Source organism: Amaranthus tricolor, chromosome 7 (genome assembly GCF_026212465.1).
Source record: "Amaranthus tricolor cultivar Red isolate AtriRed21 chromosome 7, ASM2621246v1, whole genome shotgun sequence".
NCBI classification, from domain to species: Eukaryota; Viridiplantae; Streptophyta; class Magnoliopsida; order Caryophyllales; family Amaranthaceae; genus Amaranthus; species Amaranthus tricolor.
This window is the reverse complement of record NC_080053.1, coordinates 7,376,739-7,401,699: the sequence shown is the minus strand read 5'-3', so window position 1 is coordinate 7,401,699 and position 24,961 is coordinate 7,376,739. Positions and strand designations below refer to the sequence as shown.

The window sequence follows — 24,961 nt, the reverse complement described above, 5'->3', positions numbered from 1 at the left end:
AGTGGAAGGTATTTATCATTATGAATAATAATACAAAATACAAATTACAATGTGAAAATTTGTATTTTCTCTTTGTTGATGGTAAAAATAAAACTTACACAACATACATTAAGAGCAAACTTGAAGATGAACTTTGTAACGACAACCGTTACCCGGAAACTTGATACTTGTTGTAGGCGTGTAATCACTTTCTTTTTGTGATATTTACCTCACAAAGGTACTTGGGTTTTGACTTGGAAATTCACAATGAGATACAAACAACACAACACACCCTTAGTACTTAGGGTATGTCACTTAATGACAATGTGTTTGATGAATCATAAACTTTGGAAATTCTATCAAGAAGTTTATAACTCTTTTTGAAATAAAACAACTAAGAGAGAAGCAAGGATATAACAATTCAGAAATTAGGTGTATTTGACATCCTCCTCTAAGCCCCTATTTATACTAGCTCAAGTATAGCAAAGGGTCATGGCATGTTCAATCACCCATTGATGATCAACCATAATGGCCATCAATCAATACCATTATAACTATGGTATTCATGAGCATTATTCCTCCTAATTATGCCATTGTAACATCAGAATTGATATAAAATAAGAGAAGGAATCTAATGCACTTAATTCAAAGAAAACGTAAAGACACAACGGTATGATCAGAACAAAAAGTCAACTCGCCTTTTGTCCCACCCACAGGAAAGCCTACTCGGCTTTTTCTGCTGCACAAAAATTGTTTCCAGTACCTAAAGCCGACTCATCTTTAGGCCCAAAACCAGTAATAAAGCCGAGTCGGCTTTTTTTGTTTACTCGGTTTTTCAAATTTTGCTTGGTCCTATCCTATGAACCTCTTTTGGACCTTGTATTTTTAATACATTTTGTCCCACTATTAATTGTAGTACTTGGTGATAATTAATTAGGATTTAATATACACTAAATGTTCAACAATCCTCTCCCATTTAGAGTATATTAAAAACCTCTTTCTCAATTACAAAATAAATTTTATAATTCCATTTCATGCATCAACGTTAATGTTCCTACGAATTGAATTAACACCTAGTACAACACACATTACAAGTGATCGATCCAGAATTGATATCCACTCGGATTTGAATTAAATGACCTTTCCAACCATTTGAGGATGAAGTACACACAAAATCAATAACGCACAGTCATTAACCTAACACATTATAGGCTGTGTCCGTATGTTATTCATATGTCTATCATAGTTGGTATGCCAATCTTGACTACTTGAAGCGGCCACACTTCAAACTTATATAGGTAGGTTCTCACTACGTATAAAACATATCCCCGTGAAACAGATACAACACCAAGAGCTCTTCTACTCTTGATCTTTAGAACTTTCAATTGACGACTACCCCATTCATCACGGTCAAAAGCAATGATGGGTAATGCGAACTTGTTGCTTACAAAAATCAAAAGGAATTTTACCACATTGAATTCAAGACACGATGTTACTCATGTGTGAATTGGGCTTTTCCAAATGACTTTTATTGACATAATCCGATTGCAATTGACGTTTGTTCAATTGAATCCCTACTCATGGCTTTCGTAAAAGAGTCAGCCACATTGAACTTATTGTTCACATAGTCAAACGTTATGACCCCATTAGCGATAAGTCCTTGCAATAGGCTGTGCCTGAGAGCAATATGACAAGACTTACCATTATACACTTGACTATAAGCCCTATCTTAAGTCGTATGCAATCTGCATGAATTGCAACCGGTGAAATTGGCTTAGGTAACAATGGTATCTCAAACATGAGATTCCTTAACCACACTGCTTCACTTGATGCTGAGGCAAAAGCTATGAATTCCGCTGACATCGTGGAATTAGCTATACATGTTTCTTTCTTAGAGGATCATGAGATGGAACCTCCGCCATAAACAAACAGCCAACCACTTGTGGAAGAATTATCCTCTACATTAGTGATCTAGCTGACGTCAAAATAACCTTCCAAAAAAGAAGGTTCTCCACTATATGCAATACCATAATATTTAGTACGCAACAAGTATCTTAATACTCTCCTTATCGCCATGTAATGATAGGGACTCGGATTGCTTGTAAATCTACTCAGTTTACCAACCACAAAAGCTATGCCTGGCCTTGTACAGGTTATCGCATACATCAAAGATCCAATGACCTTTGAATACTCCAATAGTGAAATTAGTTGTCCGGTATGTTTGGCAAATTTCACACCTAGTTCCATGGGAGTAGAGACCGATGTCTTATCAACCATACTAAATCGCTTAAGTATTTTCTCAACATAGTGAGATTGACTTAGCTTGATTTGGTTACCTTGTCTCATGATCTTAATACCTAAGATAACATCAACCTCCCCCATATCCTTCATTTGAAAAGATCTAGACAAAAAGTCTTTTGTCTCTTGAACTTGTATAAAACTAGTACCAAAGATAAGCATGTCATCTGCATATAGACAAATGATAACCCCATTACCATGGCTATCAAATTTGCTATAAACGCACTTATCCGCTTGATTCAATTTGAATCCAAAGGACGAAATTGTTTCATCATCAAACTTTTGATGCCATTGCTTAGGTTCTTGTTTAAGTCCATATAAGGATTTAACAAGCTTATACACCTTTTGCTCTTGTCCTTCCAAAACAAACCCTTCGGGTTGTTTCATTTAAAATTCTTCATCTGATTCCCAATATAGAAATGCGGTTTTAACATCCATTTGATGGATCTCTAGATGATAAATTGTAGCTAGAGCTACCAATAATCGAATAGTGGTTATTCTTGCAACCGGTGCATATGTATCAAAAGGATCAATACCAAACTTTTGTCTAAAGCCTTGTGCCACTAACGGGCCTTGAACTTGTCAATAGTGCCATCAATCTTTATTTTCTTTTGAAAAATTCACTTGCAACCTATTGGTTTACAAGTAGGAGGAAGATCCACTAATACCCAAGTGTTATTTCCCATGATGGATTGCATCTCATCAATAACCTCTTTCCAAAAAGTATTATCATGTGATGCCATAGTATCTCTGTAAGTCAATGGGTCACCTTCCACATTTAATAAATATGGAACTCTTGAAGAAATTTTTCTCCTAGTACCTTCAACCAAATATACTTCGAAATCTGGTCCAAAGCTTTTAGCTTTTCGTTGTCTCTTACTACATTCAGGAATAGGATCAACACATTGTTGTTCATCTAGTTGTAGATTTTCATCAACATCTAGAGGCGAACCTTCTTGATTATCATCAATATCCTCATTGGTACAAACTTGTAGATTTCTTTGTCTACTTAATGATGAAAATCTATTTTCATCAAAAATTGCATCTATTGACTCAATAATCGAATGAATCGACATGAAGTCATTTTTTTTTATAACACAAAACCTATAAGTTTTGCTATGAATAACATAACCTATAAAAATCCATTCAACCCCTCGTTCGCCGAGTTTCTTTCTTTTGTTACCAGGCAATCTTACAATAGCCCTACATCCCCAAACTTTAAGATAGCTTAATTTGGTTTTCTTTTGTACTAAAGCTCATAAGGAGTTTCCTTATTTTTTCTCATTGGAACCCGGTTAAGAATGTGACAAGTCGTCAACATTGCTTCACCCAAAAATCCTTCACTCAAGCCAGAGTAGGATAACATAGAAGTAACCATCTCTTGTAGAGTACGGTTTTTCCTCTCCGCCACACCATTTGATTGTGGTGCGTATTCGACGGTTGTTTCATGTATAATACCCATTAAATTAAAGTAAGTTGGATCCTAATTAGACCTGGGAAAACGGTCGGTCGGTCGGGTTTTGGGTCGGATCAATTTCGGTCGGGTCATTTTCGGGTTGGGTCAGTTTCGGATCAGGTCAGTTTCAGGTCGGATCACTCTGGGTTTCGGGTAGGTTCGGATTGACCCAACGGGTTACCATAAAACATTAGAATATCTAATCGACTAATTCAACATAAAAAAAAAATCATTAAAATGTCTAAAAAAAATCATTAGAGAAATTACATGTACGATTTTCAAAAAATAGTTGGTATGTCAGGTTCATTTAAGTACAAGAAAAATAGGGGAATTAATACTTATTTTGAAAGACTTGTAAGATACGCGCTTTATAAAAGTTATTTTGTTTATTATAATTGTAACGTTAGATAAAAATGACGTTAAAATTATCTTCACAATTTTCATGTTGGAAAGATATACAACTAACTAAGTACTTATTTCGTCTTATAAGATACGCGTTTTATAATTTAGGGTAGCGACATTCGTTTTTTGAAAAGCTCATTCAAACGTGCGAAACGTTCGTATAAATTATATTGATTTGCTTACTGAAATGTAGAAGAATTAAAAACTCATTTGACTGATTTAACAAGATAAATGTATTCAATTAAGATGATTATAACGTCCTGTTTTTAAAGAAAAATAATTAAGATGGCTAAAAAGACGTTAAATACGTGTTTTTTGAGATCTATTGATGAATTTTAGGGTTCAAGTGATATACTCAATATGTTGAGATACTTTGAAAACTAAAATTTTATTTGAAATGAAATCTAACATTGAAATTACTCTAAAAATTGATATTAAATCGGTCAAAACGGGTCGGTTTCCGGTCAGGTCATTTTCGGTCGGGTAATTATCGGGTCGGTCATGTTTCGGATTAAGTCGCTTTCGGGTCGGTCGGGTTCGGGTTTTGTCGGGTCGGTCCCGGGTTCATTTTCGGGTCGGATCAAATTTTCCCAGGTCTAATCCTAATATTCACCTCCTTTATCGATTATTAAGCTTTTAAGTTTACTACTAATTTGTATTTCTACTTCACTTTTGTAAATCTTAAAGTAATTAAGAGCCTCATCTTTTGTATGTAAAATGCATACATAACAAAACTTGGAAAAATCTTAAATAAAAGTTATGACATATTTCTTACTTTCCAATAAAGGTGTACTATGAAAGTCACAAAAATCAATACGTATTAATTCTAAAATTTCGGATTTTTGTTCAACACTTTTAAATGGTATTCTTGTGATCTTATTTAACATGCACGTTTTGTAATTTTTAGACATTTTAGTGCACATAGGAATCAAGTCATGTCCAGATGTAAAAGCAATTTTGTAAAAATTTACATGTTCTAGTCTAACATGCCACAAATAATGTAAATCAACCTTTTCATTACTCAAATCACGTAAAATATTACATATAACATCTTTATTCAAATCTACAGAAAACTTAAAAAGATTATTACAAAGATAAGAACGTCCTATAAACAAGTTATTCTTAAAGATAATACACCTATCCGCTTGAAACACTAGTTTATAGCCTAATCGATTCAAGACCAGTCCTGAGACAAGATGTCTACCAAATTCGGGTGCATAGTAAACATCTCTTATAACCAAGAGATTCCCCGAAGTGAACAATAGCTCAATTTGTCCTTTGCCTTGGACCATGATAGGTGTGTTTTTTCCCATAAAGAGATGCTCCCCATTAACCACCTTATGTAAGGTTTTGAACCATTTTGTAGAGTTATACATGTCGTGAAGCTCCTGAATCGATCCACCAATACAAAGTATCATCCTGCATAACATTAAAGTTAGTATTCATTGAAAAAAAATTCAAAGAAGAATTTTTGATCAAAATTGCTTGATCACCTTGAGTAGGTCCTTGCTTGATCATCCTTCATTTTGCCTTGAGGAGAATGCTTGTCATAAATTTTAATGTAGCTTAATCATGCCAAGTTCTAACCTCATCTTTTCATGTTGTTCCCTTGGAAGTGATTTTATCATGATGTCTGCTATTTGCTCCTTTGTGTTAACATGCTTAACAATAATATTTTTATTTTCTACATTATCCTTAAGAAAATGATGTCTTATATGGATATATTTAACTCTAGAATGATGCACTGGATCTTTAGATATGCATATGGCACTGGTATTATCACAATAAATAGGAACACATTCAAACTTAATACCAAAATCTCTTAGCTGCTGTTTTATCCAAAGCATTTGGGAACAACAAGCTGCTGCTGCCACATATTCTGCTTTAGCGGTGGATAGTGCAACGGTGTTTTGTTTCTTGGAACACCACAATACTAAACATGAGCCAAGAAATTGTACCATACCTGAAGTGTTTTTCCTGTTAACAAGATCTTCTGCATAATCTCGCTACCGGAGCAAATGTCTCGGTATAATCAATCCCTTCTTGTTGATTGTACCCTTTAACCACGATTCTTTCTTTGTTTCTCACTATGATTCCATGCTCATCCAATTTGTTTATAAAAACCCACTTTAGTCCAATTACCTTCTTGTGTTTTGGTTGGGTTCTAAGTGTCATACTTTATTTCTTTCAAATTTATTTAGTTCATCTGGCATGGCAATAACCCATTCGGAATCTTTCAAAGCTTCTTCGTGATTCTGGGGTTCAAGTGTTGAGAGGAATGCAAAGTGTGCACAGAAATTTCTCATTTAGGATCTGGTTTGTGTTCCCTTATTTAGATCACTGACTATCAAATCAAGTGTCTGACATTTTTGATATCTCCAAGTTTTGCGCACAAATTCTCTTGTTAGAACTGTTGTAGGCTCAGGGTCATTAACTTGATTGTTATTCTGCTCATTTTTAACTGGATTAGTTTGCTCATTTCTGGGAACAGATGGATTGGGAACAACTTGTTGGTCCTCATTTATTAGTTGTTCTGTATTGTCTGGTACTTCAGTTTGTTCTTGAATCAGTTGTTCTCCTACTGTTCTTTGATCTTGCTCTTTTATTACATCTTCATCATCTTCCAAATTTGCAAGACCTATTTTAAATTCATTTGTATCCTGTTCACTTGTCATAAACTTAGTTTCATCAAAAATAATGTGAACGGATTCTTCTACGCACATAGTTCTCTTGTTGTAAACTCTATAAGCTTTACTATGAGATGAATAACCAAGAAATACTGCTTCATCACTTGTTTTATCAAACTTTCCTATATTTCGTTTTCCATTAACATCCAAACACGCAAAAATAGGAAATATTTGGTTTTACGCCTTTAAACAATTCATAGGGTGTTTTAGAAATGATAGATCTTATTAGTACACGATTTAAAATATAGCATGCAGTATTGACAGACTTGGCCCAAAAATTTCTAGGAAGACCACTAGCAATTAACATGGTTCTAGCCATTTCCTCTAATGTTCTATTTTTTCTTTCTCCTACACCATTTTGTTGCGGGGTTCTTGTTGCAGCAAAATTATGGCTTATTCCATGTTCATTACAATAATTAATAAAGCTTGAATTTTCAAATTCTTTACCATGATGTGATCTTATGTGAATAAGTTGATTATTACTAGATTTTTCTATTTTATTAGCAAAAGAAACAAACTCATTAAAAGCTTCATCTTTGCTTACTAAAAATAAAGTCCATGTAAATCTACTATAGTCATCAACAATCACAAATACATATCGCTTGCCACTACGGCTTTGGATTCTCATAGGTCCACAAAGATCCATATGGATTAGTTCAAGCGGTTTTGAAGTGGTCACCACATTCTTTGGTGTAAAGGACGACCTTGTTTTCCTTTGGCACAAGGATCACAAATTTCATCCTTTAAGAATTTTATAGATGGCAATCCTCTTACTAGGTCTTTTGATCTTAAGGTATTAATCGAAGAAAAGTTGGCATGACTTAGATGTTTATGCCAAAGAAGAGGGTCATCCTCTATGACACTGAGACAAGTCAGACTCGATTTGGGAACAGTGCTGATGTCCACAACATAAGTGTTCCCTTTTCGGATCCCTTCCAGAACAGTATCTCCTAAGTCACTCCTATAAATAATACATCTTTCAGAAGTGAAGTTTACAGAGTTACCTTTGTCACAGAACTGAGAAATACTTAGTAAGTTATGTTTCAAATTTTCGACCAAAAATACATTATCAATTACATGGGAACTTGACCTTCATACTTTTCCTTTGGCGATGATTTCACCTTTCATGTTGTCATCGAAAGTCACAGTTCCCCCATCATAGGTTTCCAGTGAGAGAAATTTTAATTTATCACCTGTCATGTGCTTGGAACACCCACTTTTTCGAGATACCATGAGTTCTTCCCCCTCACTAGAACCTGCAAGAAAAATTAATTGTTAGAATTACAAACCCAGTCTTTCTTGGGTTCCTTGTCGATTTGACATGAATCAACTTTCTTAATCCAAATACGATCGACATAGTCTCTATTGGAGACAGTATGCTGTTCCCTTTTGGCACACTGGATTTTTAGATGTCTAGTTTTTCCACAAAAGGTACATACTTCGCTACTTGAGAGATCGACATAGACCTTTTTCTTTTTATTATTCTTATGGTAATCTAGGTCTTCTGAATTTTTACTTTTAGCATTTAGAATCCATTTGGGAACATTTTTGATTTTCCCTTTTTCTCTTGAATTTAATTCAAGTTCTAATTTATCATTGTCGGTTTGGTTGGATTCTAAGTTGATTTTCAATTTTTGAAAATCAGAACATAAATCTTTAATAATTGAGTCATTTAATTCCTTATTCAAGCCTAATAATTTATATTGAGTCAATTCAACATTAAGAATAATAATTTCCTTTTTCACTCTTTCCATTGTGTTGAAGTGGATAGAATTGAAAATCATAGTCATATGCTAGAAATTACGTGTTAAGTTGCGATTTTATGCGTTTTTAAGCGTTTTTGTCAATTTCGCGCATAAAGTAGCTCAATTGGTTTGTTATGCACGAAACTTGGCACACAACACTATTTGGAATATATTATTGTGTTGAAGTGGTTAGAATTGAAAATCATAGTCATATGCTAGAAATTACGTGTTAAGTTGCGATTTTATGCGTTTTTAAGCGTTTTAGTCACTTTCGCGCGTAAAGTAGCTCAAACTTGGTTTGTTATGCACGAAACTTGGCACACAACACTATTTGGTATATATTATTGTGTTGAAGTGGTTAGAATTGAAAATCATATTCATATGCTAGAAATTACGTATTAAGTTGCGATTTTATGCGTTTTTAACCGTTTTTGGCACTTTCGCGCGTAAAGTAGCTCAAACTTGGTTTGTTTTGCACGAAACTTGGCACACAACACTATTTGGTATATATTAATGTGTTGAAGTGGTTAGAATTGAAAATCGTAGTCATATGCTAGAAATTACGTGTTAAGTTGCCATTTTATGCGTTTTTAACCGTTTTTGACACTAACATCTATTTTCTCTTAGTGCTTTCAACAACCTTCTTCTTCCGTTGAATGCGGCTACTACGCGCTGAAGTATATGGACGATATTATAAAATCCGTGAAGGAGTTTGGAGTCGAAAATATAGATGTCGTAAGTATTTGTTACGTTCTTAAATAATTATTAGTAAAATCTAATGTTTATATATTAATCTTTTATTTTTATATTATATTATAGGTTTTAAACGACATTCCGAGGGAAACACGCCCTTTGAGAAGTGGAGAGATGCGCGAATTAAAAGACAAGATTGTCGCGTATCTTTCTAATATTTGTCCTTGATAAATTGTAATTAGTATAGATTATTTTTTATACTTTAATGTGTGTGTGTGTATATATATATATATATATATATATATATATATATATATATATATATATATATATATATATATATATATATATATATATATATATATATATATATATATATATATATATATATATATATATATATATAATTATGTACGTACATAATATTATATTATATATACGAGCGAGAGTTTATTATTACAAAGAGATTATTGTTGATTATCTGTGATTATCATTGGATTAATCACTATTATTACATTGTATTATTATTGGATTATTATAAGTATAAAACGAAAAAAGAAAAAAAAATAGAAGTATTTGCTGCGGTCAGGGGCAAAACCGCAGCAAATAATGCCCCATTTATTTGCTGCGGTTTTGCCTCTGACCGCAGCAAATACCCCTCCTTATTTCCTGCGGTTTTGTTTTGATCGCAGCAAATAATGCCCTTTTTTTCTGCGGTTTTTAACCGCAGCATTTAAAGTAGAACATTTGCTGCTATCACTATTGCTGGGGGCCAAAACCGCAGCAAAAAATGGCCAAAAAACCGTAGCAAATGAGGTTTTTTCCACTAGTGCTTTAAAATAATATTTTTATCTAGCAAATTAAAGAATCTATTTTGGACGTCAGATCTAAAGGCATTTATATAAGAAACATGGTCTTTACTAATCTTAAGGTCTTTTTCAAGTTGGAGACATTTATCATTACATTCTTTGAATTTATCTTGTGTCTCCATAAGCAACTCAATTAATATACAAGTCATTAACAAACATCTCCAATCAAATTCCTTGTTCACTTGGTAACCATTTATAAACATTATTTTATCCAAGTTCAAACTCTTTTAAAAGACCATTTGGTATCGACATAAATACGGCTATGAACCTTTAGTTCATAACGAATCAAAAAATGGCTATAACTTTACAAGTTAATAGCGAAATAATACGGCAAATGAAATATATGCTTCCATTGCAAAACAGACAAAACTTTATATACCAAACATATTTATTCAAAACTCATTTAAAACAATAATGTAATAACTGTTTAAAATGTGGGAATATAATGGACCGTCAGGAAGTAGGCTTGATCTAAATCCTGAGAACACAGGTGATCGTCATCACTGAAAATACAGCTCTTGCAAGAACGAAACAGGATCGGGGGCTCGAGACCAATCCGAATAACCATTACCTATTATCTAGCTATAGGATTTCACAATAATCCAGATATGAATATCCATTGCCAATTCTCAAAAACGGACGTTTTTCGATGTCGAATATTTTATTATAAAACAAAACAAGAATTCACTAAATTTTCTTTTGAAATCACAATCATTACTTAAAATATAATCAATACATCATCATTTAAAATACCAATCAATAAAGGGAGAATAATAACCCTAAATTAATCTCAAATACCCAATAAATAACCTTAAACATCCAATTCATTTTATAGTTCCTAATCCCACTTAATAAATTTCATTTTAGTACCATATTAGGACACCTGTTAATAATTCGGTCATAACTTCCTCATAAGAACTCGTATAGACGCGATTCAAGTGGCTACGCGACCATGACTCAGAGCTCTACTATTCTTCTGCAGACACTAAAACCTAGAAACAATCAAAACAGCCCCGAAAATGGAAAAACAGAAAGCTTATTATTGATTTTTATGACAGCCTGTTGGTATTTCACTATTTTGAACATAACTCTCTCATACGAACTCATTGTGGAGCGGTTCAAGAGCACACGCGACCGCGACTTGAAGCTCTATAAATCTCATGAAGACATCAGAACCCTAAAATGACTCTAACTGTCTCAAAAATAGCAACATATGTTCGGACAGAACAAAACAGAAACCTCATTGTCGATTTTCATAACGGCCTACTAGTATTTTGAACATAACTCCCTCATACGAACTCATTTTGAGGCGATTCAAGTGCTCACGCGACCGTGATTCAAAGCTCTACAAATCTTATGAAGACACTATAATCCAAAAACAATCAAAACTGCCCCAAAAATAGTTCTCTCCGTTTTGTCATCAGTAGCCAGATGAAAACCAGTACTCAAACTCAACTTTGTTCCGAAAGCTTCTTGTAATTCTTTCCAAAAATGTGATGTGAATTTAGAATCCCTATCAGAAATGATAGTTCTGGGCACCCCATGTAATTTGACTTTCTCTCAAACATAGATTTCAGCTAATTGTTTCACCGACCAAGTTGTTTTTACAACAATAAACCGACTAGTCTTCATCAATCGATCGACTATAACCCAAATGGAGTCATTACCCCTCCTTGACCTCGGCAAACCAACCACAAAATCCATTGAAATTGAATCCCACTTCCAATCAGCTATATCTAAAGGTTGCGTCAACCCAGCTTCTTTCCTTCTCTCTGACTTGGTCTTTTGACATACCAGACATTTTGACACAAATGCAGTTACATCTTTCTTTAACCCTTTCCACCAAAACAACTTTCTGACTTCGCTAACCATCTTATCAATGATATTACAAGCAAGATAGTTAACTAAATTCTTTTAATGAAACTATACATTGAATTTAACAAGGAAAGAAATTCTTCTAGTGCTGTTGCTAATGAAGATTTATCAATGATATTACAAGCAAGATAGTAAACTAAATCACCACCTCATAGCAGGTTGATTAGAGCCTCAAAGCAAGAAAAAGTAGTCAACCCCTACAACGAACATAAAAAGAACCAAGATACTTTGTATTTCATTTATAGAAAGCACCAAGTAACTCTACAACCAATATTAAATTTAATCCACCAATGTGAAAAGAGCATATCATACCAAAACAACAAACATGAAAACATACATCAGAAACGCTATAGAAAATTACTTTAATTGTTGATTTACTTTGAACTTGAAATTTCTTTTAGTAAATTAAGATATTCTTCATTTTTCTCTTCCAGTTCGAAGCCATACATCCAACTACTAGTTGTTACAAAAATCTCCACGTTCTTAGGCAATAGTGAAGCTCTCAATATGCTCAAAATTCGACCCCCCCCAGGAAGTCTATGAAGCAACATATGTAACTAGAATGGCTAAAATATCGTTGGCCATGCATGAAAGTATTGAAAAAAAAACACTTTTAGCTTTCCTATAAGCTAAAATGTCAATTTCCTCTATATGTGATATATAGGGTAAACAAGATCGGAGTTTGGACAAGGACGATTATGGAGTCACAACCGCAGAAGGAACAAAAGAGACTGTGAAGAAACGAAAATGGAGACTGAAAAACTGTGAGAAAGGAGTTTTGTGAAGATGAGAAGTTGAGAAGTTGAGAAGGAAGAGTGTTTGAAAACCGCTAAACACTACTAAAAACGTTGCCTATACCTACACTTAATTTGACTCACTTAGTTAAGTGTAATTGTCTTATTTTAGTTAGCCAGGCACGCTTATTAAGCGTGGGAATCATAGCAACACTTATAAGCGTAACTAAGAGCTGTTAATATCAGTTACGCTTATTAAGGGCGACTAACACTATCAAATTTTAAAAAAGTAAAATGAATTCCAAATTATACTTAAAACCGCGCTACACTTTCGGCCTTTCAACTTCTCCTTCGACTGATACCATCTCAATTTTGACTGAAATACGAAATTATTAACCCAATTTAAGAAAATTTCCCTAAACTCTGAAAACCCTAAACTTCTCCTTGTGCGCTTCATCGTGGTCTTCATCAGTGTTTCCAAGATTGTCATTTGTCTTTCATCTCTTTCAAGTAAGTTTTGCATATGGTTTTCCATTTTCTTTTTGCCTTAAATTTCAAATTTTGGTTCTATAATTCCGAATTGAATCAAATTTATAGATGTATTAAGTTTTTTTGCTTGTTTTTGCATAATGTTATATTTGTATTATACAATTTTGAATTTGGGTAGTGTTTGTTAATCTCTGTTTTGATGCTATTACTTCATTCTCTGTTTTGATAATTTTATTGTAAAGCATTCATACCGAGTCATATCAAGTAATGTAGCTTCAATGATGGCATGAATTTCATCAGATGTTTTAGAAATAACCTGATGAAGTGAAGAAATGATTCCTCCTTCATAAGATTTTCCTTTGAGATTTGGTGTAGAACATTCTGGAAACACACCCCAAGCTAATAATGTAGGATGCAGATGGAGATTTGTTCCAATGTTGGGATTCTTCAACCCACTAGAGATCAAAATTGGGAGTATAAACAAAGATCCACAAGCTGAAATTTGAATTTTGGATTCAATTAGAAGATTCTTTGCTAAAACCCCAATAGATTTCTTTGATCTTTTTCCTTCATTTTTGTTGGTTTCGAGCACGAATTTCTGGGCTTTACACCCTGTTAAAATGACTACACCATTATCAACAGCATCAACTAACCAAGAAGTATCAGTTCCTTTCTTATCCCCTGTTCTACAACCATACCCACATGAACCACAGTAATGATATTTTTGTTAGAAATGTTCAATAATCAAGTCGTTTAACGTAATTAAGTCAATATACAACAAGACGTTACTTTAGTCTACGTCAAATAACATTATGTTTTACTAGTGACTAATAAACTCCTAAGTAAATAAATAAAATTTGTAAGTCTCTATCATTAAACTTTAATGTTTTATGAGACTCTTCAAAACACCCAATTCATCTAATAAGTAATTAGCATTAGAAGGTGTAATGTACGTATGTACATGAAATTTGCAAAGTCTTAAAAGGAGAGATTATATATGTTTTCTACTAGATAAGCACGAGAGATATAGTGGTACTGTGAGTTATGCTAAAATTTGAGAGAAATTATGAGTAAAATACTAGGGGTGTATACACACAAAATTGGTTTAAGAATTGTTTTTAAACATTATTCTAGTATATGAAGTCTCGCAAGATGTTGTGGGTGGACTACACTAGAGTAACTTTATTTGCGATTCTTGTTTCGTGGTTATTTTTGTTATGAATGGTGTGAATTGATTGCACATTTATGTGTGCATTCATGTGGTGACTTATGGGATTGAATCCTAGAAATGTCATGAATGAGTGTATTAAGTTTTATCTTAATGTTTGTGGTTTATGGTGATGATTAAAGTATGGATTAATGAGGTAATGAAGTGTGAGTTAATCATGGGACTTATGGGACTTACAAAAAAAAGTGCTAAGGTTTAATTCAAGATGCTCTACTATGCAAAGTTGAGTAAAATTGTCAGAAGTTCACTGAAGTGCCGCTCGACCAGCTTGCTTGATCGAGCGAGCTCCAAGGTGGGTCGAGCGAGCAGACAAAATGTAACCAGAAACTTCCTGTAGCCCGCTTAACCAAACCGCTCGACCGAGCGAGCTTCTGTTTTGGTCGAGCAATGTCTCTGATGCTCCTAGAATGTTGTTTTGACTCTTTAAGTACATGGGGCTGTTTCATTATCATTTATTCCTAGCTTTGATCCTATAAATAGAGAGCTCTCATACACACATCAAATACATCAAACACAACCCCTAAGCCAAACATATAACCTTTTGTTTTATCTCTTACTCAATTGTAATACTTCATTTGTAAGAGTGTTTTACTCCATTGAAATAATATAAACAAGCAACTACACACCACGGAGGACGTAGCCATTATTGGATGAACCTCCCTAAATCATTGTGTCAATTTTGCAAATTTTATTTTATCAAACGTTTGTTAGTTCATTGAAATTATTATCGTTCATCAAAATTCTTAACTTCGTATCGATCTTGACAAATATTTCAATTTTGCTAGTGATTCACGCTACAAAGGTATAATTTTTCGTCTCGATATTTATTTGTTTCATCTCATGTCAATAATTGAATCTTGAAAGGTTTTAGTTTTTCGCATGTTAAAAGTTAATAATACTAGAACCCTAAAGTGGTATTAGTTTCCTCTTTTATTGATATGTTTGAAAGGTTTTAGTTTTTCGCATGTTAAAAGTTAATAATACTAGAACCCTAAAGTGGTATCAGTTTCCTCTTTTATTGATATGTTTTGGGCAATTAAATATTCATTGTACATAAATAATATATATGAATTATTTATCTTCACATGATAATTATAATTTGCATCATAAAGTTATGAACTTTAGGAGAGGGTTTGTTAAATTGATGTTTTTTTTTATTCCTTCATCCTTCATGTGCCATTTTATTTTATTTTATTTTTGTTATTTTCTTAACTAAATTGTTCAGTTGATTTTAATAAAAAAAAAATTATTAGTAGATTTTGGTTTGACTAAATGTAATTAGAAGGTCTAATTTAAGTCTACGTTTTTTTGTAATTGTTTAGCGTTAGTATGGTTAAATGGTGCTAATATTGATTTGTGCTATTTTCCATTCCTTTCTATGCTAGGCTTAAATAAAAATTCATTAGATGAATGTTTAAGGGAATAATTTTATTATTAAATGTTAATAAAGCTCACTTATAATGGATATAATTTTAAGTGGGAGGTTTATTTTGCTTAAGATAAGTAAAATAATTTACTCGATTGATTATGAATCAATTAAAATTCATGCAAATTAAAATTGAATAATGAGATTAATTATCATGTTTATTTTAAATAATAAGATTATATATTCATTTATGTACTTCATTCATATTTCTTTATATTTGTTTAAATATTATATAGCATGGACCATTTACAAATAGTAAATGGGTAAATGATAATTGTTATACAGGTTATGGTAACTAGTATGACCCAATTAGTATAGATCATACGGTTTGCACGCTGTTATTTTTGAATGTAATTAAATACGATCTGTGTATCGTTCATTTTGAATGTAATAGTTAAATAGTTTATTTTTTATGTTTTAAAGTTTAATTACTATTATGTATGTATTGATGGAGTTGAAGAACAAGAAGATTAGAAATTCAAGTGGTGTTCAAAAGATGGGCCTTGAAGATTAGATTTTCAAGTGTTTTGGGGCCACACTAGAAATCTTATTTATGCATTATTTTATTGCTTTATTGTGTTTGGCTATATTGCTTGATGATGCATTCTTTGGTTGTTTAGTTTATTGATTCGATTAATTAGAGCTCACTTTTATTTGTGTTGATAAAAAAAACCATAGTCCCTAATAATATTGAGTTGTAATGCTATTTCATTTACTAACACTATGAAGCTTTAGATCGTTAATTAGGTAGGTTTCGCCAAAGCGAGGTGCTATCCTAAGATAAGTAGCTGGTGAAAAGTAGTTTAACTCAACTAAGTAGGTCAAGAAAAGTTGGCACTTAGAGGCATGGGGCAATAATAGATAAAAAGTTATATTATTACTAACCAAGAATTATTATGAATAATTAAGAAATAGTTTCTTTACCTATAACCATTAACTTTGAGTGACAAGCCAAAGCTTGCTTAAGATTAGTGGAAATGGGGTCTTGGAATCACTAAATTAAAAGGGACATTTAATTTAATTTGGTGGAATGAACTTCTTTTAAATTTGATAAATCGAAAACTTTTCTTCCTCATCTTCAAATTCTTTTCCAATTCAATTTCTTCACTATCTTCCGCCCCTACATTTTACTCAAAATCGAAATTAAATTGGAAAAGAAATTGAAGATAAGAAAGAAAGAATTTTCGTTTTTGACCAGTCAAGCCTTATATTTAACAGTCAACTAAAGAACAATATTACTTGGTACTCTTTGGAAAAGAAAAAATTTCAATATAAATTTTTTGACAAAACATTTTTTTATTTTGTACTTTTTGACAATTTTCCATTTATAAAATATATTGTCCTATATTAAATAATGTGAACACAGAAACACTAGAAATCGTATTGATTATTTTAATTTGACATTCCTACTCCTAATAAATAATTGTTTTGTCTTAATAAAGGCATAATAGGTTTTGTTTAGAGAAGGCTTTTTCCCTGTTTAAATACGGAGTAACAAAGTATCCAATTTTATGGTGTTTGAAGTTGGTAGAGACGGTCAGAACCTTGAATCTTACGATAATTTCTACAGATATCTTCACCACCACTCACCAACCACCAGGGTTGATTTTTTTGGCTGATTTTGTTGTTATATGTGGCAGTCTTTTCATGAATGTGCTGAATGAGGTTAGAATTGTAAATATCCACATTATCCATAGTGGCATAAGGCTCTTTGGAATCATCCTTCTGAAGACCATCTGAATCTCATTCACATGCACCACAACATCAGATATATTCAGGTTTTTCATTCAGAAATAATAAAATAAATCATCATTGCATCATACACATTCTTGTAATGAAGCAAAGTATTCGGGTCAACCATTTCTTTTGAAAGTGTTATAGACTTGAACAAACAGTTCTCCAATGGCACAACACCCTTATTCTCCATTAAAACATAGTAAGGGTACAAATTCATCATCAAAGGAGATACAGTCTTAGACAAAAACTTAATAATTTGAAATAAATATTGAGTCATTGAGGATTTGAGTTATTGAAAAATGCTTGAGAGGGTGGAAAGGGGTCAAAAATTTGTGAGGCTGAATGTAGGATAGAAACCTTTATCTTAGTGTAAAGATTTGAGGCCACAAGTATGTACACGCTGTACAGCAGGCAGCAGCTAAGCGGGTCACCAGGTCAATACTACCAGTCAGTACCCCATTCGTAGGTTGCAAATTTTTTTTAAAATACAGATCAGGTCGGGCGGATCGGGTTTTTTTCAACAGCCCTAATACACTACATAATCCTCTATCTCAACTTGGGATGGTTCATGTGTCGGGGTTGGGTTAGGTCGAGAGACCCAATTTTGGACCCTTAAAATTTGAACCTACTGGTTCTAGGTCCTAAATGTATCTTGGTTTAATTATTAAAACTCAATTTTTTTAACATTTTAAAAGTATTGTCAGTACTACAATCGATCGATAGATTGTGTGTAAATAAACATTGAGTCCACCTAAATATTAAAATAGGTTTAGAATGAATTTATAATTAATTTTAGATGATGTAATAAGTCGAGTCTAGAGTGGATTTGATGGGTCTGGGTCGGGTCTATTAGGGTTGAGTCTTAAATGAGTCTAGAGAGAGGGTCTGGGTCTGAAGACTATAGACCCAGGCCCATACCCATGTATTTGTACAGTACATTAAAAATTTTAGGAAAATTCTACATGGTAACCTTGAGGTATTGGGTTTTTCACGTGGTAACCAAAGGTTTTAAAACCCACGAGGTAACGTTGAGGTTCACCCGATTCATTCTCCGTAAACTTTTTACACAAAAAATATTTGAAAACGTTACTTTAGTAAAATTAAAGCATCCTGTACAACTGAAGAATTTGAAAACCCCTTATTTTTCCAATTAAACTCTCCCAACATCATATTTTTTCATTTCATCCTAATTCCCCTAAATTCCTAAATTTAAAACACAAATTCAATGAAATCTATCTCCAATAATCAAAAATTCAATAAAATGTTAGGTTAGTAAGATTAAGAACAATATAATCCTAATTTGATAGTAAAAGGAGAATTGAAAAATTAAGGTTTGATTTTTGGAAAAAAAATGTAATTTGGGGGAAAGACGAAAAAATCAAGGTTTATGTTTTGGGGGAAATTTATGTTATTAATGCAATATAATCTGGTAATTAAATAGGCATACAGAATGGTTTAATCTTACTAAACTAACATTTTCAAACGTATTCTGTGTAAAAAGGTCATAGAGAATGAATTGGTTAAACCTCCAGGTTACCACGTAAATTTTTAAAAAACTTTAGTTACCATGTGAAAAATCCAATACCTCAAGGTTACCATGTGGAATTTTCGAAAATTTTATAAAAATATTACCTTTTTCGATTTTTAACTGCTGCTAAATACTCCCTCCGATTTAATTTACTTGTCCTATTTCCTTATTGAGTAAATTCACCCTACTTGTCCCATTTCCATTTTTTTCATCGATTTTTTTTTCCTTAAATACCCTTTGTTCACACAAATAATGACCAAAATACCCCCACTTACACTACTTAAAATATCCCAACTACCACCTTAACAATTAATATAATAACTTAAAATATCCCAACTACCCACTTTTAAGTGTTCCCCCACTATCCTTAATTTGCGTGCCCAATCTAGAGGAGACAATTAATTGAATTGGAGGAAGTATCTTTTTAGTTGCTACACTTTTCATATTCAGTGAAACTGAAAAGTAATGAATTTTGTCTTTTAACACTTTAAATAAAGTCATTATTCCTTTTACTTATATACCGACCTTTATTAAGCACAATTAAAAAAAATTCTAGATCTACTCATCCTTACTCTTTACGAGTATGGACGGCAATGGGTCGGACTCGACTCGGAATATTATCCATCGGATAAAACTCGAATTAGGTTTTTCATTCCACCTCCAATCGAAGTCGGATTATGCATACTCCAACGTTGCTCTGATTCGAAACCTTGGACCTGGGATGGAGTTCGAATTAATAATAATTTAAAAGCATAAAAAAAACTAATAAAGTAGTTTTCAAATACAACTTAATAAATAAAATATGTCCTTCAACTTCTAGAATTATTAGAATCGTATAGAAACGTAGAATCGCAACTCGAATCTAACTATTTTACCGATTCTACACAATTTTAGAAATGTTTCATGCTCAAGTGGGCCTTAGCCCACCCAATAAAATAAATCCACAGACCCTAATTTCTATTGTTTTTGCTTTTTAATGATTAAATTGAGACTCTTGAACATAATATAACTATTATATGAATAGTATCCGTAAGAGTTGGGACTCTTAGCTTTTTATTGAAAATTCTCGCTACCGTAAAGCTATTTTTTTATTTAGATTACCATTTGAGGCTAGGTTTCATTTGGTGTTACTGACTTATAAATGATTGAATTGGTGTTCATATATGATAATTTTTGAATTATTGATTGTGAAGACCGTTGTGTTTTTTCATTTATTGTTATGAAGTTATTAGAGCTTTAATGTTGTTATAAAATAATGTAGCTTTGATAAAACTTATTACAAAATTACTCTATTTGTCATCGCTTAATTTAATATGAATCATTGTTACTCTATCTGTTTGGCGTGTTTGTTTACTAATTTGTTAATTATATAATTAGTGCATATCTTTTATGTTTGTCCATTCAAAAAAAAAGAAAATAGGAAACAAAAAAGAAGTATATATGTATTTATAACAACATTTTTAAAATATATAAAAGAAAACACAAATTCTTGTGCAGTAAGAGTAAGCATTAAGTTTTAATGGGTTGGGCTTGAAAGACTTCTTTTAGAGAGATGTTCTTTCAGGGGACCGGTTGTAAAAAAAAAAAAGAATTTAAGTGTTCTTTAACAATAAAAATGGCTAAAAATAATACATAGGCCACTACAACTTATTTTTGCAAAATTCTTGAATCATTCGGTTCTACGATTCGATTCTACTATCCATTTCTGAGAGTTATTTTCAATTTGAGTTAAGTTTACCTTTTAATAACCTTGGCTATAATTCACCTGCATCTCTCTTTCAATTTTCTATTATGAAACCAAAAACATTGTGTTTAAAACTTTGAGTATTAAAAATTATATTCAATTCGGAGTTGGGTGTCGGGTTGATTCGAGTCGGAGTCGAAACAGAGTATTTGATTTTTTATGAGGTGCTACTCTGGTCTGACTATGAATCGAATTCGAATATATATAATCAGATTTGGAGTCGAATATTATATTTTCCCAAAATCGAATTGGATTAAGTGCCTCAGATCGGGCCGGATAAGGGTGAATTGCCATCCCTACTTACGAGCCTCATTCTTTTTTCTTTCTTTAACTTCTTCATTTTCTACCTTCATGCAACTCCATCAACTTCTCAGCCCAATGTTATCTTTTTTTTTCTCCCTGTCAAACATGTACATTCTCAACACTTTTTCTGTCAAAGTATGAGTTTTCTTCATGCTTTTTCCTTATAAATCAAGCTTGGTGGTATATGTGAATGTGCTCTTTCCCTTTCTCTATCCTCCATATGGAACTTTTGAGACTTAAGTTTGGATTGAATGATAACTTTTATTTTTCATGATGGGAAAAGTTTGGATTGTTCTTAAAGTAGCTGAGGCTGTGGATGGTTTGTTGATGGTCATCAAGGTTGGGTAGGTGTTTCGGCAATGATAGTGGGGGTTTCAGAAAATATTTGTTTTTCATCAGTTCTTCATCACGGATGATTATATTTGGTTTTTTCCTAACCTTCTAGACGTATTCGTACAAACACTAGCATAATTTCAATCAATATATGGTAGTTTTGAGCATCATATAGCCCAACATTCAATCGTGCGAGAAAGTGAAAAAACTAAGACAATTAGACAACTTATATCCAAAAATAAGCTCCGTGAAAGCTTATTTCCCAAAATAAGCGTCCGTACATCCAAAGCTGTGGTTTGGGATTAATCGCTGTTAGTAACAGCGAAAATTTAAAAAAAAAAAAATAAAAGGCCTAAGTCGCTGTTACTAACAGCGACTTAGGCCTTTTAAATTTTTCAGATTTCTTCTTCCTCTTCATTCGAGTTCACGACATTTTGCTTTCACAAGTTCTCCTTCGTTTTTCCTCCACTAAAATCACATTCAATCCTTCAACTAAAGTCTTCAAATTCGAAGTTGGTACCACTAATTTGTTGTATAATCTTCCTACATCGAATTAAGGTATTTTTTTCTGATTCTTTTCAATTTTCGAAAAATTAGGGTTTAGTGAATTTTAATCATCTTTCCGATTAATGTAGGTTCATATACTTGCAATTTACTAATTGTTGTTGATCTACAGCTTATTGAGGTACATTTTTATTTGGTGTTGTTGTTCAAGTTGTTATTGAATTGTTGCAATTTACGAATTTACTAATTGTTGTTCAATTTTAAATTTTTCTATTTGGTGTTGATTTTAAAATGTATGGCATGTATAGTGGTCATTTAGACTTAAGCTCTACGAATATGTCGAATGTAGTTATTATTTGCCTTGATCTTCATAATTAATAGTTTGTTCGAGAATTTGTTGTTGAATTTAAAATGTGTAGTGGTAATATATTTATGAATATGATGGTGATGTTGATTTTGTATTGTGTTGTTGTAGAAATGGATTCATTTCGTGTGGCTGTTGTATGCTTTTGGAATGGTTCAATTCGATCAACTTGTAACAATGTTAAGTATGTTGGGGGAAGACGTAAACTGTTTGCAGGCAATTCATACATGGATTTGAATGAATTTAAACATTTTATATGCTCTAGGATTGGCATTGACACTAAAAGAAGTACTGTCAATTTAAGTTTTAAGTACAATCTTAGTGGAGATTTGTTAGCTTTTCCGCTTGAGGATGAGGAGGCTATAGATGCAATGTGGGTATATTCAAGGTCTACCCCTAGTCCTTCTTTAGATTTATATGTAGAAGAGGTACCCCTAGGGAATGAAGATATCAATGTTGTGGAAACCGAGTACAACTATTGTACTTGACGTTGCTTGATGTGCCATGGGAGGTCATCTCCGGGTACAGCTGGGGTTCGGCAGCCCTAGCGTATCTGTACAGGAGACTTTGTGAAGCTTCACGGAAGAACGTGAAGGAGATCGCTGGGCCCCTGATTATTCTACAGGTAATGATAAGTTTACATGTTACTGTTTTGTTTCATTTATTATATATTTTTGTATCTCTTTTACTTACTTATAATGGTAATTCATAGCTTTGGGCATGGGAGCATGTTCTCATTGGTCAACCGATGAGGAGTGTGGGACGTGGTGCATTTGCGCCACCACTGCTTCCTCCCCCGCATGTGCCATATGGATCGCGGTGGTCCTTTGAAAGACGAACAAGGACCCACACTGGATCGGGCGTGGGATTCTACCGCGATCAACTCGATCTATTACGTGCTGACCAGGTAACAACTTCACCACAACTTGTTTTATAAGTATCACATTGAGTAATTTATTAATCGATTTTTCACGTTTAGTTTCTATGGGACCCTTACCCCCCTGAGGCATACGCTGCATTGCCTCAGCACTCGGGCATATTGTCAGGGGCGTGGAGAGCATCTGTACCTCTAATCTGCTTCGACATAGTCGAAGTGCATCTCCCTGAGCGCGTACTGCGCCAATTTGGGATGGTACAGGGCATCCCGCCTCCATGTGATACAGAAGCGGAGCTCCACCACTCTCGCAAGGGTCAGGAACCCAAGAATTGGCTAGAGGTCAACTGGCGCCATGTCGCTCGTTGGGAGCACAGGCTAGAGCTGCTGGCCCAAGGTGCGTCGATCGACGCTGCAGGCGCACCTACTACGGCGGATTACATACCGTGGTTCCTCTCCATTACTCGTCGATGGATGACACCACGAGGTATCATGGCGGCATCCCAGTACACTCCCGCAGCACCGACGATGACACACTTTGTAAGTATTCTTCAACATTGATTATTATCCATACAACTTACACTTTAAACATTTCATTAATACTTAAGTCTTACTGCAGGCACAGGGCATTGCATCAGTCATCAGCTCCTCCCAAGAGGAGCCCGTATGGGAGATTGCCCAAGGCATACTCCGAGGGACGCAGTTTCAACAATTCATTCCGGAATTGACTGCGCCCGACACCACTATGTACGAGTGCGGTTCATCTTCTCATCATGCCGACGACGTTCATCTTGAGGAGGTTGACTTAACGTGCCCGGACTACGGTGCCGGGTCCTCACAGGGTGCCACATCATCACACTATCAATCCCCTCCCCTACCCGAGCGTCATGCGACTGCATCTTACTATCGTAGGAGGCGTCGTAAACCGTTACAATTAGACAAGGTACAGGAGGAGGATTAGCATTACAATAATTTTTGTATATTTTGAAGATTAGTGACATTTTGTATATATTCAACACTTGTACATGTTTAGAATTTGTAACATATTGACTTTTGTGTATACTTTGTAATATATGTGTACATGTATATATTTTAATCGTATTAGCAAACGTACATCGTTGCCTTGATGTTAAGTACTCAGACTTTTCGGCGATGAATCATTCCGCCAAGAATGTAGTATGAATTTAATACAATGTCGCTCCAATCTGTATTAATCTCAACTTCATAACCACAATCACAAAGCTCTTCAATACAATGCTCCTTTGACATCTACATAATACATATAATATAGTAACGTAAATGAACTTTTAAAAATTATATTAACATATAAAAATTAAAAGTAAAACTAATATAATACATAATGTTACCTTTAGAAATTAAGAGAAGAAGAATGATGTAGAATTGATATAATGAAGTATGGGAAATGAAGGAGCTATTTATAGAACATCATTACAACGGCTATTTTCAAGTTCCTAACGGCTATTTTTCTAACTAACAACGGCTACTTTACTTCGTAAAAAAAAAAAAAATTAAAGGACCTAAGTCGCTGTTAGTAACAACGACTAAGGCAATTTAATTTTTTTTTTCCTTCTTTCGCTGTTACTAACAGCGACTTATCCAAAGCTCTGGTCTGGATGTACGGACGCTTATTTTGGGAAATAAGTTTTCACGAAACTTATTTTGGGAAATAAGT

The 24,961-nt window shown here is 33.5% G+C and overlaps 1 protein-coding gene across 1 annotated transcript; it reads left to right on the top strand.

The window, feature by feature from the left end:
- Positions 1 to 22,892: 22,892 nt before the first annotated feature.
- LOC130817552 (serine/threonine-protein phosphatase 7 long form homolog) lies at positions 22,893 to 24,755 on the top strand. Its single transcript, XM_057683318.1, has 4 exons — positions 22,893 to 23,019; positions 23,107 to 23,301; positions 23,374 to 23,808; positions 23,888 to 24,755. The coding sequence occupies exons 2-4, from the start codon at positions 23,143 to 23,145 to the stop codon at positions 24,227 to 24,229; spliced, it is 936 nt and encodes a 311-aa protein (XP_057539301.1). The 5' UTR covers positions 22,893 to 23,019; positions 23,107 to 23,142; the 3' UTR covers positions 24,230 to 24,755.
- Positions 24,756 to 24,961: the final 206 nt, after the last annotated feature.

Bases quoted from the DNA above. Each gene is read 5' to 3' on its own strand.
- LOC130817552 (XM_057683318.1), top strand. From the start codon at position 23,143: ATGAGGAGTGTGGGACGTGGTGCATTTGCGCCACCACTGCTTCCTCCC. The intron at 23,302-23,373 runs GTAACAACTTCA...TTTCACGTTTAG, and splicing joins ATCTATTACGTGCTGACCAG to TTTCTATGGGACCCTTACCC. The intron at 23,809-23,887 runs GTAAGTATTCTT...GTCTTACTGCAG, and splicing joins CACCGACGATGACACACTTT to GCACAGGGCATTGCATCAGT.